General features: G+C 33.6%; 1 protein-coding gene across 1 annotated transcript; it reads left to right on the top strand.

The window, feature by feature from the left end:
- The first annotated feature begins 13,909 nt into the window (after nt 1–13,909).
- Nucleotides 13,910–17,083, top strand: LOC105761739 (dimethylnonatriene synthase). The gene is made up of 2 exons (XM_012579637.2): nt 13,910–14,842; nt 16,008–17,083. The coding sequence occupies exons 1-2, from the start codon at nt 13,925–13,927 to the stop codon at nt 16,653–16,655; spliced, it is 1,566 nt and encodes a 521-aa protein (XP_012435091.1). The 5' UTR covers nt 13,910–13,924; the 3' UTR covers nt 16,656–17,083.
- Nucleotides 17,084–20,465: the final 3,382 nt, after the last annotated feature.

Below are 20,465 nucleotides of genomic sequence, written 5' to 3'. Positions count from 1 at the left end.
AAAACCAACTGTGGAGTTATCGATGGAGCTTACCATGTAAACCTCAGGCAGATGACATGCAGCTGTGGGAGATTTCAAGCACTTTGTTATCCATACGCACATGTAATTATTGGATGTGCCTTGGAATTTATAGAATGTATTACCTACATTGACGAAGTTTGCAGACTTGAACGTACATATAATGTTTGGAAATCTGAATTCTCACCTATCTTTGATGAAAGCATGTGTTCACCTACCTAGTACGCTCCTTTCGAGTTGGCACCAGATAAGAACTCACAATGCAAGCCAAAAAGTCAATCGAACTCAACTCGAATATGAGAAAATATGGATATTCGGGAGTAGGGAGACACACTGAGGTAATGGACATGCTGTAGAAACCCAAGTCATACGAAGCCAACATGTCTACACAACCCAGGAGCATCGAGGAGAAAAGCTAATTAAAACACTAACTTATTCGTTTATTCATTAATTTTTTTTGTGAAGTGTAAGTTATTACTACTTCTTCAAGTAAGATATATTACAATACGCAAGCCAAAGTTTTAATATGAAATTATGAAGTTTCTAATCAATTATTTACTTTTCCAAAATATTTTACCTAACAAATTGACAAAAAAACTTAAATGAAAAAGTAACAAAACTAATTGTAAATTTTAAACTCACAATATGATATGTTACAAAACAAACTGATTTAATAGATTTGTTTTGTTTATTGTAAATAAGTGTACGTTTAATATGTAAAACAAATTATACAATTTGGTACTAAGGAAAATGCGTCCTACAGGGCGCGTTACCTTTCTCTCTCCAAAAATAGCGTAGATCACTAAATTTTAAAATTCTCAACCTTCTTTCTCAATTATCTTTCTTTTTCAGCATATATGTATAAATTAACCGTTTAGTTGAGACAATAAAATTTTTTATTACTTAAGTTCAAATATTATTATTTTTGAATTTATTTTGGGTTTAAAAGGCTTTTTTTATAGGTTTCATATAAAAATACAAAAATACCACCATAATAATATTTTTTTAAGTTTGTTTTAATCACTTTAAAAAAAAAATTTTTGTCATTTTTCAACTGAGTTTGTGTTGAATTAACTCATGATGTCAATTCAATCAACTATTTAAATATAAGGAAAGAAACAAATTATATCAGTAGGTAATGGGACCTTTTGACTGTGCCCACTGTGCATGTATCGGGGCTATGAATCAACATAATTAACTCTAAATATCTAGCGGTATGTTGCAGGTTTGATAGGTCGAGTTGTAATATTTGTAGTGTTACAATAAAACACTCGAGTATTCTAAGGATCAAACCCAATTGAGTTTGGGGACAAAGTGATCCCTAAGTAATAAGCATGCAAATTGGAAGTTTAGCTAACTACTCAGTAAGTGCTATATTACGACATTTCATACTCAAAGGTAATTACACTAAATTAACTAACAGTAATAAGGACCAAATTGTAGACATGAAAACTTATGAAAATAACAATTCAAGATACACAAGTAGTTGGGTGACTTCCATGTTGTTGGTTAGTCTTTAGATTAGGGATCTAAAAGGCTTAAACTACTAATTGGATCTATTTTACCTCTCGGTCACCATTTTACCAAATTAGACAATTTAGTTCGGTTTATCTCTCAACCTTACCAAACTAACTCAGAACAACCAGATCAATGCTCAATAGGATCTCTTTTCTGTCTCACCTACCTAAATATTCACCAAGAGGCGTCAATTTTAAGTTTTGAAGTCTATTTGATTTAGTCTAGTTTTTACAATTTAGCCCCTATACCAAAAACTAACCAAACATTTCCATCAACCAACCACCATAGATTTAGTTTCCTAACATCATTTTCATACAAACAACAACCCAACACATACTCAAATCATACATCAAAATAAACACAATGATAGGTTAAAAAAGCTTAGAAATTTCTTGGTGGTTGCTTGAAAAAGATTATGACAGCAATAATGTAGATAAAAATACCAATAAATATCCAATTTTTATGCTTTGGAAAGAAAATAGAGCTAAGAAAAATTAAAGCCTTGGATGAAATTGAAAATACAATATGAGTTTAAAGTGCCTAAGTGCAATTAATACAAGAGCTATAGTAGAAATTAACTAAACTACCAACTAAAACCAAAAAAAAAAGCTAAGAACTAAACCCTAAAAGATGAAGAAGACTAATTGATTAGCTAAAAAGATGATAGAAAGTAAAATATAGTTGAATCTTTTAGTGTTCAACCAAAAGATATTTTTAACAACTGAATACAATCCCAAATTTTGGATAAAAGTGCCACTTGAAGTTGTGTTTTGATTGGAGATGGTGTTACCAAAAGACTACCCCTGCAGCAATTTTATCCTCGTCAAGAAGTGATGTCTGACACCCTAGACAGTGGAGCATTGGTGGTTGTAGGAGGTCTCGATGTTGCGACATCCTACTCCAGATGTCGCGACATCACTAGTGTTGGCTCCAATTTCTTCATTTCAACACTTTCAGGGATATCACAACTTCGGAGGTTCGGTAACATCCCACCTTCAATGTTGCGACTCTCTCAACAGTAAGCTCCATGTTCATTTTTCGTTGAAGTTTTGCATCCTCGAGGTGAAGGGGTTCAGGTTCACGATATCCATAGCATCAATGCCGCAACACCCATTCTGAATGATGTCTTTCTTAAGGTTGGGCCATTATCATTTTCCTACACCCAGTCAAACACCTCGTTAGGTTCCTCATGGTACCGTTTTGAAAATTTCGGTCTCAATAAGTACAAAACTATTCTAAAACATTTATTAAATGGTAAAAGCTAAAATTCAACAAAAGCATATAAAAGGCACTTAATTTGCTTGAGAATAAGTCCTCTAGTGTATTTGAGACCTTAATTTGACGTATCAAATTATAGCAGATCACATTTTTCTACAAAAACCTTGGAAAACTATGGATGAAGGGTTAACTATTTAGCACCCTAAAGTTACTTTTAGAATTCATCCTCTCAATCAGTCTATCCTCTTGTCCTGTCCAGGCTCTTGGCCTTTATAGGTGAACCGACCTCCAAAACACCATTATCCTACTCTATTGTTGTCTCTTGTATCAACAATTAGTGCGATGAGTGTGGACAGGAAAAAATGACTTAGATTTAGTGCAATGCTACATACAACCTCATTAACAAAAATAACAATTCCAAACCTGCCAATTCTTTCACTCTAATGAAAGGCTATAATGCCACAAATAATGAACTTCCTTCAACCCAAACCAACACATTAACTCTCCCAATAATGACCACTAGAGAAACCCTGGCTCAACTCTTAAATGCCCTCAGCACTCCTTCAGTCAACCCTACCATGGTGGCCTCGCCTACGGTTCCCAACACACCATCTTTCCCTGTCAACCCACAAGCCCCAAATGTTAATCTTTTAAAGCAAATCCTTTCTTACGTAGCTCCATAAACTCCGCCCACTACCATTGTTATTCCTCCAAACCAAATTTCCTAACAAAAATAAATCCTAAACCCTTAACATCATGTTCTTAAGATGGAGGAAAAAGATGTCGTATGGAATAGTAAATCTTGGCTCAACAATGCTTATTCCAAGAACAAAAAGAGCATTACCATTTGTTATATTAAAAAAATTCTTGTAATGAAAAACTAATTTCTGAGCTACAAATAACCGATGACGCTGGAAAGGGTGGAAATTTACCTATCCCACTAGAGTCGGAATGTACTGTACAATCCACCGTCTTTGTAGAAAAAAATTATCACAATGATAACGAGGTGTTGCAAGACTTTCAGTCAAAATGAGAGCCCTAAAATATGGTTATTCCTATTGAAGAGAAAATTCCAATGCTTAAATTGGATTTTTTTACAAGAGGATAAATGTTCTAAACCTAATCAAGTTCCTTAGAGCTATGCTAATGAACCCTCAGCCCCTTCCATATTGACGTGAAACTTGTTTGTCTCTTTCAAGTTTCCTTAGTTTACTTATACTCATACTGGACACCTGGAAGATCACCTAGCTCACTACAATAACCAAATGAACATTCTTGGAGCCTCAGATATTGTGAAATGCATAGCTTTCTCTATGGCCCTTTGTAGCACTACTGAGCAATAGTACCTCTCACTTCCTTCAAGATCTATAAATAATTTTGATCAATTGGTTGGGCTATTCATGAGCATATGTTTAACCAACAAGACCTTACAACCATCTCCCAACTTACCTCATATCCATCCAGTAAAAAATGAACGAGTCTCTTCGTAACTTCATAAAGAGGTTTAACACTGTAACTATGATAACCAAAGTTGTCTTTGATACTCTTTCTATTCAAGCCTCTTTAGTAGGAACCAATCACAAATTTCAACAATCTTCTTTCATCAGTATCTTGCCAAACAAATTATCCTAGTTATATGAAATGGGTCATCGCTTTACAGAAGGTGACCAGATGGGCATTGATCAAGCTAAACCAACAGCCCAAGCAAACCAATAATATCCTTTTTCTAAGTGATCTTCCCTTCCATGTCACCATTAGGCAACAAGTCGCCAACATCAACCCCAAAAGGCAACTCTCCATCTAGTAAGGGTGTTCAAACGGTTGGTTTGGTTATAACCAAATCGAATTACCCAAAATGTAAAAATATTTAACCATTAATCGAACCAAATTTTTTTCAAATACATTAATCGAACTAGAATTTTTTGATTAATTTGATCAGTTAACTGAACTAATCAAAATTTATATGGTTTTTTCTTTTGGTTAAAATAAGTATAAAACATATAAAAAATGCATTACTAATGTTCATTTTAATTTTTTTTCTAATAGTTCAAAAAATATATTATAGATAATATATTATTTATTTCAATTAATATAAAAAATAATAGTTCAAAAAATACATTACTAATATAAAAAAATATTATTTATTTCGGTTAATTACACGATTTGGAACCAAATTAACTGATAATTAAAATTTAAAAAAATCATTAACCAACCTTCGACTAAACTAAATTTAGCCACCAACTGATTAACCGAATTAGATCAGTTTGGCTGGTTAATTCGGTTTTAACCAAACTATGAACACCCTTACCCTTCGGTAGGTGACAAACGATTTTTACGATATAACCCTCCGTATAAAGGAGGTAGGCGGATTGGTAATACTGGAGGCCCACCACATCATACAGTACCCGTGAGAGACAACTGTCCTAACTAGCATCAAAGTGAGTGGGTTCCATATAATCATCATCAAACATACCATCAACTTAATTGCTCCTCCGCTGCCATATTTGAGCAAGTCGAGTATCAAGGAATTCTACCAAATTCACCAACTATGCCTTTTAACCTTCGCCGAGATGATTCGCCTTTTCAATGTTGTTACCACAATGCAGGAGGACATACTACAAACCGATATGTTCAACTCAAAAATGCAATAAAAGATACCATTCAAAAGGGTCAGGTACAACAATATGTTGTATGACATGCTTATTTGATAAATAGAACAAATGACCAAATAGAACTCTCTAATAATTAATGTGAGGACAAAGGGAAGCGACCCATACACGGAATTATCAATGTTCTGATTGGAAGCAATAAAGAATGGGCTAGTTTAAGGTTCGGCGATAGATGAGTAGGAAATTCTAGACCAAGAAAGGAATGATCCTCTTATTGTTTCTAGCACCATTTCATCCTTCCAAGTTCATAGAATCTAGGTAGATATAATGTAACACCCCATACCTGACCCGATCATCAGTCAAGGTACCGAGATGTTACATTCGTTATCGGAGTAATGATAATAATTTCATATCAATTGAACATTCTTATCCAATTTATTAAGCTCATTATACAATTAAAATATGATTTATATACATATCAGAGATTTATACGAGCACACGAAAGCTCCCTAGGGGAATCAAAAGTTGTTTAAAGACTAAATTGTAAAATTTTAATCTATTGAGTTGATGTCGTAAATTTGAGGATACCACGTCACAACGTCACTTACTGACTAGGGCTCTTCGCGACCTCAAGGGTACCACGTCATGACGTCACTCGTTGACTATAGCTCGTTGCAACAAGATGTTCCTGATGTCACGATGTGTGTTTTGTCTCTTATAATCTTATGAATTTCAATTATCAACTCCTATAAAAATGGTAATATGGTACCTATCAACAAATTCAACCAACATATAATTCATCTATACCAGTTTCCAACCTAAAACTTCTCATAATTCAACTTAGTGCTCAATAAAACATGATCAAGTTTACAAAATTAACAAGAAAGATAAAAAAAAACCATCAATATTTCCATTAAAATTCTTCCATAAACATATTTAGTTTGACTATATGTACATGTTATAAGCTATTTCCAAAAATCAAAATAATACTCTCCTCTAAACTTTTTTTTTTATGAGGTGAGTAGAAATTTCCCTTCACTCTAAAGCTTCAAATCAAATCTGACTAAATTTCTTTCATGTGTCAATTTTGTGAAGGTATTGATTTGATCCATCACACACGGTTTCATCAAAAGTTATTGAAATTCAATCAGATTTGACATATGAAGAAAAACCAATCAATATTCTCAAACGGGAAGTAAAAGAAATAATAAATAAGTAAGTTCCTTTAGTAAAAATATTATGGAGACATCATAATATGGAAGAGACAACATGGGAAAGTGGCGAAGTGATGAAGCAACAATATTCGTAAGTATTTGAATCAGGTAAATTTTGAGGACGAAATTTTATTTTAAGGGGGGAGAATGTAACATCTCTAACACTTCCTAAGATGAAAGCAGTGTCATATTAGATCTTACATGTGTTAGAATATTTGAAGTAAATCAATTAGAAATTATTAATATTAGTGGAGAAGGTAGTCGGATATCATAAGAAATTAAAAAATGATTTTTAATTTAGAGAAGTTAAATTGAGGTATTGACTAAATCGTAAAGGTGTGAGAACTGTTAGGAAAAAGTGTGAAAATTAAAAATATATCAGTCAGAGGTTTCTTGATCAGAAACGTAAAGAATTTCTAGAGCTCAAGCAAGGTCGTATGTCAATGTCTGAATATGAACAAGAATTTGTTTGATTAAGTAAATATGCTCGATAGTGCATTCCGACTGAAACTGTAATGTGTAAACGATTTGAAGATGGATCAAACGAAGATATAAAGCTATTAATTAGGATCCTTGAGTTGAAAGAATTTGTTGTACAGGTTGATCGGGCACATAAAGCCGAAGAGCTGAGTAAAGAGAAAAGACACACTAAATTTGAAGCTAGAGATTCGAGAAAGAGATTGATGGAAAAGTCATATCAGTCAGCATCGAAGAAATCTAAAGAACATCACTAATGTTATACTGCTTCTGTGGGACATTCTAATAGACATAGAGATACCAGACGCTCCATTCCTAAACCTAAGAGTACATCTGTAGCGAGTGTGGGTAGTGTTAGAAACACCAGATCTGAGTGTAAACATTGTAATAGGTGAAACTATAGATGAAAGCATATAGTATTGAAATGTCAGAATGGTCAGATGCTTCATATTGAGTCAAATAATTCAAACAAGTTGCCTATTGTGATATCAGCTATGTCAGTACAGAAATATGTGAGAAAAAGTTGTAATGCTTACCTTGCTTATGTATTGGATACTAAAGTGTCTGACTCAAAGCTTGAATCAGTGCCAGTGGTTTGCGAGTATCCTGATGTGTTTCCAAAGGAGTTACCTAGATTACCGCCGATCAGAGAGATCGAGTTTGCTATAGAACTTATACTGGGAACATCACCAATATCAATAACACCTTACAGAATGGCTCCTACAGAGTTAAAAGAGTTGAAAGTACAGTTGCAAGAGTTGACTGATAGGGGTTTTGCTCGACCTAGTTTTTCACCTGGGGGTGCTCTGGTTCTATTTGTTAAGAAAAAGGATGGATCAATGAGATTATGCATTAACTACCATCAGCTCAACAAAGTTACAATCAAGAACAAATATCCACTATCTCGCATTGACGATTTGTTTGACCAATTGAAATGTGTCATAGTGTTCTCGAAGATTGATCTTTATTCTGACTATAATCAACTACGAGTGAAAGATTCGGATGTCTCAAAAACTGCATTTAGAACTAGGTACGAACACTATGAATTTCTTGTGATGTCGTTTGGTTTAACTAACGCACCTGCAATATTTATGGATTTGATGAACCAAATCTTCAGACCGTATTTAGAGATTTGTTATGGTATTTATTAATGATATGTTGATATATTCCCGAGACGAGTCTGAGCATGCCGAGCACTTGAGAATTGTGTTGCAAGCCCTACGAGATAAACAACTGTTTGCTAAATTTAGCAAATGTGAGTTTTGGCTCTAAGAAGTTGGTTTTTTGGGACATATAGTATCAGCTGAAGGCATCAGAGTCGATCAGAGTAAAATTTCCCCAGTCGTTGACTGGAAACCACCGAGAAACTTATCTGAAGTTAGAAGTTTTCTGGGATTAGCTAGTTATTACCAGAGATTTGTAAAAGGATTCTCGATGACAGCTACACCAATGACAAAGCTATTACAGAAAGATGTAAAGTTTGAATGGTCTGATAAATGTCAGCAAAATTTTAACTAGTTGAAAACATTATGACCGAAGCACCAGTTTTGGTTCAGCCTGAATAGGGTAAAGAATTTGTGATTTTTAGTGATGTATCATTGAATGGTTTAGGTTGTGTTTTGATATAGGAAGGCAAAGTAATAGCTTATGTCTCTAGACAGTTAAAGTAGTACGAGAAAAACTATCCGACACATGACTTAGAGTTGGCAACTATTGTGTTTGCATTGAAAATTTGGCGACACCATTTGTTCGGTGAAAAATGTCACATATTTACCGATCATAAGAGTTTAAATTATTTGATGTCACAGAAAGATCTGAATCTGAGACAGCGTAGATGACTCGAACTATTGAAAGATTATGAGTTAGTTATTGTTTATCATCCGCGAAAAGCAAACGTAGTTGCGTCCCTATTTCGAGTGCCCACATGGCCTAAGACAGTGGCATGTCTCTTGGCCATGTGAGTCACACAGTCTGGCCACACGGCCATGTCACCCCTTCAGCTTTGAAAATTATAAATGTTTCTAAAATATTTTTTGAGTTTCCAATTTAGTCTCGATTTGTTTCTAAGGTGTATTCTGGGCCTCGAGGGCTCGTATTAGGAACAATATGCATGATTATGATTGGTTTCTGACATGAATGTTATATGTTAAGGAATATTTGAAATTTTTGTCTGTTTGATCTGTAAGTCTAGTAATACTCCGTAACCTTGTTCCGGCGATGGATACGAGTTAAGGGTGTTACAGAAATGGTCATACATTTTTCCCTCCTATGACCAAGTTGTTTCCACTCTAAACGAGTTGACTTCAACTCCGTAACGGATAAGGGACGTCCGATTTCACCGGTCATTGTAGAACCTTCCAGAATAGAAATACTGTCGGTTCTTTTACATTTTAATAAAACAAGAGCCCTACGAGACACCTTAATGCCGCTCAACTCATTGTTGATTCCGCAACCTTTCGAGTCTAACATACTCAAGGAGATGAGATTCTTTTGTAAATTTGGTACATACCTGACATCTGAGAGTGTCCTAATCATCCCATCGTGCATCTTAATTTTAACAGTACCAATACCAATTACCTTACAGGATGAATCTTTTCCCATGCGCACAACTCCACCTTCAGTCGAATTGTATGTGGAGAACCATTCTCTATTGGGACACATATGGAAAGAACATCCCGATTCTACGATCCACTCGGACGTAAGCTTAAAACTTTCGCTTGTTGATACTAACAAGATATCATCACCGCTTTTGTCCGCCAAATTAGCACCAGCTACATCTTCCTCAATACTCTCAACATCCCTTTTATTTTGCAGTTTATAACAATCTGCTTTGATGTGACTAACTTCTTACTATAGTTCACTTCTTTGATGCTACCAAAAAGGAAACTTGCCTATCTGTCTTGCTATCTGAACCAATCTCATTTTCGAGTTTGTCTTTACTCAAAAAATGACCCTTCACATCCCCGAATGAGAGTTTTTCTCTGTTATAAATTAGGGTCTCTTTGAAAGACTTGTATGAATGGGGTAAGGAAAATAATAATAGTATAGACTAATTTTCATTGTCAATCTGAACCTCAACGTTATTTAAATCATTTAAAAGGGTAATGAATTGACTGATGTGATCTCTAAGAAGCTCACCTTCATTCATGTGAAACATAAATAGAAGTTGTTTCAGCACTAAACGGTTAACTAGAGACTTAGTCGCATAAAGAGTTTCTAACCTTTTTCACAAGGCGGATGAGGTCTTCTCCATCAATACCTCCTACAATACCCTATTCGCGAGGCACAATTGGATTACAGACAAGGCCTTTTCATCAAGCTCTTCCCATTCTAACTGATTTAGATTCTTGGGCTTTTTCCTAGTAACGACCTTTTTCAGGCCAATCTGAACTAAAATTGTCATCATCTGAACTTGACACAGATTGAAATTTGTGACACCATCGAACTTATCAATGTCAAACCTTGTTGTTGCTATCTCTGAACGAGCTGATATACGAAAATTGAACTAGCTCTAATTCCACTTGTTGGGGATTGACCTGATTAAGCAATGAATAAGTAAAAAAATAGCGGAAGAAATTAAGAAAATGAACGCAAAAATTTAACGCGGAAATACTTTCCCAAAGAGGATAAAAAAACCATGGGCAAAGATAATTTTACTAGAATGGCAAAAGAACGAAGAGTATAAAGATGGAGATAAAAACTAAACCTCGAAACTCGAAAAATATAGAACCTTCAAAATGTAAACACAAAATTCTCCAAAAGTGTTATGAGTTCTAATATCTAATGGGTGTATTTTCTAAGGTTGTAAAATAGCCTATTTATAGGCTAAATTCATAGGTCAAATAATAATAAAATAATTTAGAATAATCAGGGTTTCATTGAAACAAACAAACAGAGTTTATTTGGAAGATTATTTCTCAAATTTGACTGAAATAGGATTCATACTCAACTGTGAATAATGTCTAAATGACGAAAATACTAATGGTTTTCTAAAATAACACTATCAACAATAAAATGAATTCTAAAGTATAGACGACTTATTAAATGAATGTTTTGACCTAACCCAAGGTCACAACCACAGCTTTCTTAAAATTAGATAAGTTAGGGTTTTTCTTAGAGAAAGTGATTAGATAGTCTACTTAGTCATTCCGGTGGCTAATGTAGCCTTCTCAATCTGGCCAAAACGTCTAGGCCGAGTTAGGGAGATTACAATCTTAAGCCTCTAAACTTTCCTCTTTCAAAATATTAGATACACACAAGGGCCTTATTTTCTCTAACACTCATCCCATTTAAAACCATCAAGATCAAAAATATCAAACCCGATGTCCATGGTGTAGTTGCATCCCGAAGATGGCTTTCCTCATGCCCAAATCCGAAGAATCAACAACCTTCTCTTCCATTTGGAACTTGGCAAAGATAAAGGCCTATTGTTTTACTTTTAACTCATCTTCCTTCTAAGCTAACGTTGTTTGAGTTGTGTCCTGTTGCATCCCAAAGATGGCCTTCCTCGTCTGAGCCAACACAAAAAATAAAAGTTAGGACAATTTAATTATTAGCATAAACAAGACACAAGAAACATATATTGACGTTGTTTTTGTCACTTAAAATGAGTAGGGAACACAAGTTTCTCTTCGGTGATTTAATTCTTTTTCTAATCACGTATATTTCCAAAATGACTACCACTCAAAGGAAGGAGTGGAAAATATTCAACCTCTCTATCATCCAGAGCACATCATCAGCACCTCGGGCATATCTCTTTAAGTTCCAAGGCACTTGGATATCCCCACAGAAGATGTCAACAATTTCATTCTCCTGATCATAGGGAAAACTCTCATTCCAACGGTTATGAATCACTTTTAGATTTGGATTTTCAAGATCGAAAAAAGAAGTTATGGGATGAGCTTTGGAGACATTGAAATTTGGTAAGAAATTAGGTTTACATGTTTTCAATAATGAAGATGAGGTGATAAAATAATTGATTTGGATTTGAAAGAATAAACTTGTTATAAATTGTTAAAGGGTGTTTATAGTGGAATGGCTGTTGTAATATAGGAGTTATCTTTTAGGACATGTTGAGTTTGTGAAGTTTTTGCAATGGTTTGGGTGAGGTTTTTAGTGTTTTGGTTATGATTTATGCTATCTTGGAAGTTCTATTCTCTTCGGTGTCAATTATTGGTGTTTGTTGTCATGTTTTGTTTTTATTTTTGTATCATTAACCTTTTGCTTAGTTTTATAAATTTTTAACTTGCTGATAAAAAAATAGAAAAATAAGAAAAAAATAACATGTTTTTAGATATGTTTTATGTATTTTATTTTAAAATATTATAATTTTATGGGTAAACTATACTACAGAGCCACCCAACTATGCTTAAGTTTATTTTAAATGTTTTAAATGGCCACCCAATTAAATGGGTTTATTTTTTCGAGGTTTTTTAGTTAAGTAACAAATTTAGTCCTCAATATTTACATATTGTGTCAACTTAATCATAATTTTTAAAATCAACCCTCAATATTACAAATTATTTAATTTAGTCCCAATTCAAAAATATAAAAATAAATAAGTCTTCCAAAAATATAATAATTTTAAAAATATATATATAGAATTAATATTAACTTTTAATATTAATATCTCTCCAAGAGTTGTTTCTTCTATATATACACACTCTTCATTTCCTTTTTTCTTTATTTTTACTTGGATAATGCATGACAATTTCAAGCATTTCATATAGAGAAAATGAAAACCTATTTTATTAAACTCAAATTTTAATCTAATACTTTATGCCACGATTCCAAGAAAATTGACATTAAAAATTGGTATTCATCTATACTATTATTTAATTTTTTATTGAATCGATGTCACCTCAATTAGGTTATTTATTTGGTTAAAATTATAGAAATGTCTTTCCTAATTAAAATAAATTATATTATTTGAGGATACTTTAGTTTTTATTTAAAAATAATAAAAATATGCATATGATGATATTTAAACCCAAACCAATTACATTAGTAAGATTTTAATTTAACTCTCACTAAAATTTTATTTTAATATCTGTATACATTTTAATTTTATTATGCACACTTTATTACTTTCATCAATTGTAAATTTATATTGTTATTTAAGTTCCTAAAAGAGTTGGTGTCGCCCTCAACCGGGTCACCAACTCTGTTAAGAAAATTACGAAAATGCTCTTCCGTAACTATAATAAGTTATATTATTTGAGAGTATTGTAATCTTTTTATTTAAAAAAAAATAAAATATACATATGGAAGGATTTGAACTCGAACCAACTGCATTAGTAAAATTTTAATTTACCACTAAGCTAAAACTTTGTTTTAACTTTTTATGCATTTTAATTTTAAATGCACTTTATTACTTTTATCGATTATATATGTTAATAATGTATTTGATTGAGTTGGTATCATAAATTAGCTCGACACCGACTCAAGGTTAATGATAACACAATGATAAATGATTTAATTTATTTTTAATTTTAATATTGTACACATTTAATTTTTTATTATTAATTAGTTTTAAATCATACGTTTCATTATAAGACCTTAAACTCAAATGAATTTTATAGGTGAACAACCCTTAACCACCAACCCAATCATCCTATTATACATATAATTAATCGATATAAACTATTAAAATTGAAAACTCATAATTATCTAAGGGTGTATTTGATAAATTATTAAATTTTGATTTCATTGAAAATCAAAATATTTAACATTTAATATTTTAAATGTGTTTAATAATATTTATTTTACTTAATATAAATATTTGATCCTGGTTATTTGCTATAAATAAGTTAGTCGGCAACAATAATACTACGAACACAAAACTTGAATACCATACCTCCCATAATCACCATGGATCTTTACACTCTCATTCTATCAATTGCATCTTTGTTGCTGTTTCTATATATTTTCTCGAGAAATTCACCCAAAAATTCCAAGAAAAATTGCATCCCTGAACCATCTGGTTCATTGCCACTTATCGGCCACCTCCATCTCCTAGGTGGGAAAGAACCACTATGCAAGAAGCTAGCAACAATTGCGGACAAACACGGCCCATTCTACTCACTCAAACTCGGAACCCACCGAGTGTTGGTAGTGAACAGTTGGGAAATCGCCAAAGCTTGCTTCACCGACAATGACCGAACCCTGGCTACACGAGCCAATACTGCCGGCGGGCGGTACATGGGTTACAACAACGCCATCAACGCATTCGCCCCATACGATGAATATTGGCGTAATATCCGTAAGATGGCCATCGTCGAGCTCCTTTCGAGTCACCGTTTAGAGAAGCTGAAGCACATCCGTTTCTCCGAAATGGACTCGTTCGTCAAAGAGTTGTACGGGCTTTCACGAAACGGTGATAAAGTGACTATCAGTGAGGCGTTGGAACGGTTGACGTTTAATATCAACCTTAGGATGCTCTTCGGAAAACGATTCTCCGGTAACGATTACGGGGAAGTAAACAGCGAGCCGTGGCGGTACAAGAAAGCCATTAAGCTAGCGTTGTATCTATTTGGGATATTCGTTTTGGCGGATGCTCTGCCGTGGCTCGAACGCTTCGATATTCAAGGCCATGTTCGTTCCATGAAGGAAACTGCCAAAGAACTCGACTCAATAATCAGTGTTTGGCTCGGAGAACATCTTAAGAAGAAAAGGGAAAACCAGGGTGCCTCTGAAAGTGATTTCATGGACGTGATGTTAACTCACTTGCCCGAGGATACTGTAATTTCAGGCCATACACGCGACACCATTGTCAAAGCGACCACATTGGTAATGGTTACATCACACACTATCTTTTAAAATATCGGGTAAACTACATCCTAGGTCACTAAATTATTAGTAAGTTTACGTTTAGGTCACTAAACTTCAAAAAGTGACAAAATAGTCACTAAACTACTCGAAAATTTTTATTTTATTTAAGTCATTAGATTATTAAGTTTTTCTTTTAAAAAGTTTAGTTAGTGAGCTTCAAACAACGACTCAATGATTGCTACAGTAAATTAGTATCTATTGACGAGTAGAAGAACATGTGTTAGATCTAATGACCAAATTGAAAATTGCTTTTGGGGTAGAGATGAATCATTAATTTTTTGGGCTAAAATTTTGGTCCTACCCCAAAAGCAATTTTGGTCCTACCCCAAAAGCAATTAGTATCTATTGACGAGTAGAAGAACACGAGTAAAATTTTGGTCCTACCCCAAAAATTTTAGCCCAAGCTCGGCCCGAATAAAAATGTTAAAACCCGAGTCTGGCCAACTCGTATTAATTTTTATGTAATTTTTTAAAATATATAATACATCAAAATACTTAAAATCATTAAAATAAATGTTTCCCAACAAATTAAAAATAAATTAATATATATGTATACTTAAATAATACGAAGATAGTGTAACTTAATAAGCACATGCCTCTAAAATAGTAACAAAATTAACAATAAAACAAGAGTTATATAGTATCCAAACAATAACAACAAAATAATAGCAACATAATAGTGAAACGGTAGCAAAATAGTAAAAAAAACAACAAGAAAATACCAAGAAAACAGTAAAAAAAAAAGCAACAAAACAGTAAAAAAAACCAACAGATTTTTTTTACATATTCGGGCCAAAAATGTCTTACTCAAGGCCTAGCCCATTTTCTAAACAAGCCTTATTTTTTTGCCCAAACCCATTTTTCATGTCTATATTTTTTCTCAAACTCTCCCACTTTTTAGGTGACCCGGCCCATGCACAGGTCTAGTGTAAACGATGCAAATAGAAAAAGTCATACAACAATAATTTTAACAATCTAGTGACTTAAATAAAAAATTTTAAATAGTTCAATTGAGTGGTCAAAACATAGACTTACTAATAGCTAGTAACCATTGGTATAGTTTACCCTTCACTATTTTTCTTCAAACCTAATAGTTAACTCTGTTTTTTTTTTTTTTTTGTAGGTTCTTTCATTGACTGGTGCAGAAAGCACATCAGTGACCATCACATGGGTACTTTCTTTACTACTAAACCATCCAACCACATTAATGGCTGCACAACAAGAACTAGACCATCATGTCGGAAGAGATCGATGGGTCGAAGAATCAGACATTCATAACCTCAAATACTTACAAGCCATTGTTAAAGAAACTCTACGTTTATATCCACCAGGACCCATCACCGGAATTCGTGAAGCCATGCAAGATTGTAATATCGTCGGCTACGATGTCCCTAAAGGTACTCATTTGGTCGTTAACATATGGAAATTACAACGAGACCAACGAGTTTGGGAAAATGCTGATGAATTTAGGCCGGAAAGGTTTATGACAACACATGTTGGTTTAGATGTTGGGGGTCAGAATTTTGAGTACATTCCGTTTAGCTCCGGTCGAAGGTCATGTCCAGGAATCACGTTTGGGTTGCAACTTGTGCACTTGACAGTGGCGAAATTGATTCAAGGATTTGATATTAAGACGGCTGAAGGGATGGCGGTGGATATGAAAGAAGGCCTAGGGCTTGACTTACCTAAGTTGAATCCTCTTGATGTTGTTTTAATCCCACGCCTACGTATGGAGTTGTATTTGTGCCTTGATGACATGAATGAAAACTAGGGGTTTTAGCAGGTAAAAATATGGTAAACCTTCCTCTAGGTGTTAGACTGTATTTTGTTCTTTTTATTTTTAAAAATTAGGTTAATTAGTCATTATACGTTAAATCAAAAAGCAAACTGGTCTTTTTTATTAAAATTTCATCCATTGCTATTGTTAATAACTAGCATGACTAATAGAATAACCAAACAGTGACACCTGGTGTGACACGTGTACCTCATGCTAACATACAGGGACCAATTTCTAACAGTAGAAATGGATGAAATTTTTAACAAGACCAATTTACTCTTTGATTTAACATATAAAGACTAATTTATCTATTTTTTAATAAAGAGGGTAAAATGCTGTCTGACTCTTAACACAAGGGTTTTCATGATACTTTTACCGATTTTAGCTTTATATATTTTATTAAATAATGACCTAAGTAAGGTCCCAACTACAAGAACGACTTCAAATCTTGTTATTATGTTCTCGATTTGTAATATGTAAAAAATAATAATTAAGATGTTAGCTATAAGAACATGTAATCCAATCTTATGTTTTATTTGTAAGAAGGGTTATATCTTAGTCTTCCCTTAGATGGGTTGTGTGTTTGTTAGAAAAAATCTGGTTTTCAAACGGTTTTCTTGCACAACGGAAAATTAAAATTTTAAAAATCGAACCGGTTTGTGATATTTGTAGAAATAAACCTTAATCGGATTCCTATCTGTGTTTTTAGATAAGCGGATCCTTGACATTTTTCGGCTTTCAACCAAATGATCTTCTCCGTTATTCTTTACCATGAACTAATTTGAGTGTAGGCTTGAACCAATTAAATCAAAACACAAAACTGGTAACCCCTTAAACCCAGCCTAAACATTATAGCCGAATCTCAAAGATCACATTTGCCATATTAATGGCGCAAAAAAATCATTTAGCTATTTTCTCTTAAAAATCGTGGTTGTTAATAACGTCCTTGTTGAGAAAATCGAATTTTGTTTGAAATTTTTTATCTTTAGAAAACTCAAGTTTTGATATTTTTTTTCAAAAAGTGTCATACTTCAATTAAAACATCGCAGTTGATAATTTGCATATCTAAAACTCGTTTGTCATTTTCAAAATGTAGATTTAATATATGTTTCATAAAATATCAATTTTGTAAGCAAATAGTGTTGAGTTTCGAAAACAAAGAATTGAATTTTGAAAACACCCTTGTTAGGCCTTGTTTGACTTAGTTATGAAAAATCCATCATAAATTGTCAATTTCACAATCTTTTAAATGATAATTTTAAAACCTAAATCATGCAGAAAAGTACAAAATCAAAATAATCCAAAGTCCAAAAGAAAATCATAAGCAAAACTCCACAGTAATAAAAACACATCCCCAAAATATCAAGTACCAAAATAAAAAAAAAAATTCTGAAAATGACCGAGAGCACCTCCGTAAGCCAAGCCCGTCCTAGCCTTGATTATTATCTGAAAAGTCAGAATTAAGAAGGGGTGAGCTTTAAAAACCAGTGTAAGATCAACACAAATATAATCACATACATATTCACATATCAATCATCATAATAATCACAAGTTCTAATACTGATACTTATGCATGAACATGTCGATGCATACTTTAAAAACGATACACGTTTTATAAAATTTCCTACCCATCTCCGCTACATACCAATAAGAGTTCCCCAGAACTCGTTCATCCAATATCACACCAATAATTGTGGACTAGCCACCAGATAGGGTAATTGTGCTGCCATAATTAGAATAGTGTGGTCGAACCACCAGATATTGCAGGTTTACTTCCAGATACAAAATAATGTGGACATGCCACCAGAAAATACAGATTTGCTACCAGATACTTCCTCTATACATTTTTCCTACCCCATGCATGTGATATGGCATATAAATCAGATTTTCCAGTAGCATGCTTTACATACAAATTAGATTATCAGAATATAGCATGCTTAACATGTGAACCAGATCTTATATATTTTCATAATGGCATGTTTATCATGCAAATTAGAATTTCAAAATAGGGCATGCTCAACATAAGAATCCATAGATCAAAATGATAATAGAAAACATTTTTCACAAAGATCAGAATATCGATAATCATATTATATTAGCCATAAATCACATGACATGAGAAATGGAAATAACATATTAACACATATTACAGAATCACTCAATCACCAAATCAACACCATGAATCTTAGAGTTTCGGGATTAACTTACTTGGTATCCTCGTTTATCGGTTTTCATCGATCTCTATGAATACGCTCATATTCACACATGCTTATATTTCAAGAATCATATAACCAAAAATATCACATTTAAAATATCACTATTATTTATTATTTAATCAATATTATTAATTATTATCAAGAATGAGTCCCTACACCTTAAACCGTAGATCCAATTTCTGCAATCCTATTAGAGGAGATTTCACTTGGATCTAAACCGGTAGATGAATCCTTATATCGAGACTTGGGTTAGTTGTCTTCGTTGTCAAACTAAGGATCTCTTTGATCGGTGTCTTTTGGTCCTTCAAGTTGATACGAAATCACATTAGTTCTTATGTTAAACCAATAATAAAATAACTTGATGATATTATCACCCTATACTAATCGGCCAAACCATGGTATTTCTAAAATGAAGAGTTTTATGAATCAAACAACCTTACTTACATTTGAATTAATATGAGATGATCGAACAATCAAGAATTGAATAAGATCAATGTTTGAGTGAACTACAGCAATGGTGGTTTGACAGTGGCGACTCAGCAGTGGTCTGGCTATGGAGGAGCAGCGATTCGACGGTAGTGAGAAAATATTAAAAGGTGGAGGTTTCGGTCTCTATAATTGGAAGAAAGGATAAATGAGAAAAAGAAGAGAAAATAGGTAGAGAAGGAGGAAACCTGCGGTGGTTCGTGACGGTGGTCACGACGGCTCACGGTGGTGGAAGAGAAGAGGAGTGAAAAGAGATGGCGTCTATGGTGATTAGGAGATCTTTGATGGTAGTGAAAGGCTCGATTGTGGTGGTTGGAGAAAAAAATTAATAAGAGGTGGTGGTGGTTCTATGTTGATTTGAGAGAAAAAGAAGATGAAAAATAATGAAGAAAATAGAGATTAGGGTTCAAATGAGGGTGGTGGATGGCACAAAGGGTCTATGTAGCTTGGTCAACCATGACCAAGTTCATTATATCACAATCTTATGGCAAGAGAGGAGGTTTTGGCAAGGGAGTGAAACAAGAAGTGAAAATGGGGATGTATCTCACAACATAAGGCAAGTTTGACTTGCTTTAGGAGAAAAAGAATCCTCTACATAAGACAACAAGGGGGTGGACGGTTGGCATCTATTGTGCACATGGGAATTGTGCCAAAAATAGAAAAATAAAATAAAAGAGCAAGGGCATTTGAACAAGAGACCTCTAGGATAGTTAAGAAGCTTCCTACCACTAAGCCACAACACTTCCTTATTCTTAAACTTGCGCAAATAAAAAAAAAATATAGGATGAAATTTGCTAAGGGTTTGAAACAAATTTGTGCCTAATAGAAATTAAAAATAGCAAAGGGATTCGAACTCAGATCATCAAGGACAGCTCCACCACTACTTAATCACTATAATTGATATTTATTTCTTATCAAATGAGCAAAGGATTATCTAAATAAAAATTCAGTTGTGACTACTCTCGATTTATTAACCCAATTTCTACTAACTCGGTTTTTGGGATGTGACAAAACTAGAAAAATTTTCTTTTTGGGGTGAAAATAGAAATTCTCTCTTTTATAATAGGAACTGATAAAATTGTAATTCTAGAAAAATATATAC

The sequence above is a fragment of the Gossypium raimondii genome, chromosome 7 (genome assembly GCF_025698545.1).
Source record: "Gossypium raimondii isolate GPD5lz chromosome 7, ASM2569854v1, whole genome shotgun sequence".
Classification (NCBI taxonomy): domain Eukaryota; kingdom Viridiplantae; phylum Streptophyta; class Magnoliopsida; order Malvales; family Malvaceae; genus Gossypium; species Gossypium raimondii.
Note: the sequence above shows the minus strand (reverse complement) of the source record. Positions and strands in the feature narration are given on the sequence as shown.

Excerpts from the sequence above, each read along its gene's own strand:
- LOC105761739 (XM_012579637.2), top strand. The coding sequence starts at position 13,925 with ATGGATCTTTACACTCTCATTCTATCAATTGCATCTTTGTTGCTGTTT. Across the intron at positions 14,843-16,007 it reads TTGTCAAAGCGACCACATTG|GTTCTTTCATTGACTGGTGC; the intron begins GTAATGGTTACA and ends TTTTTTTTGTAG.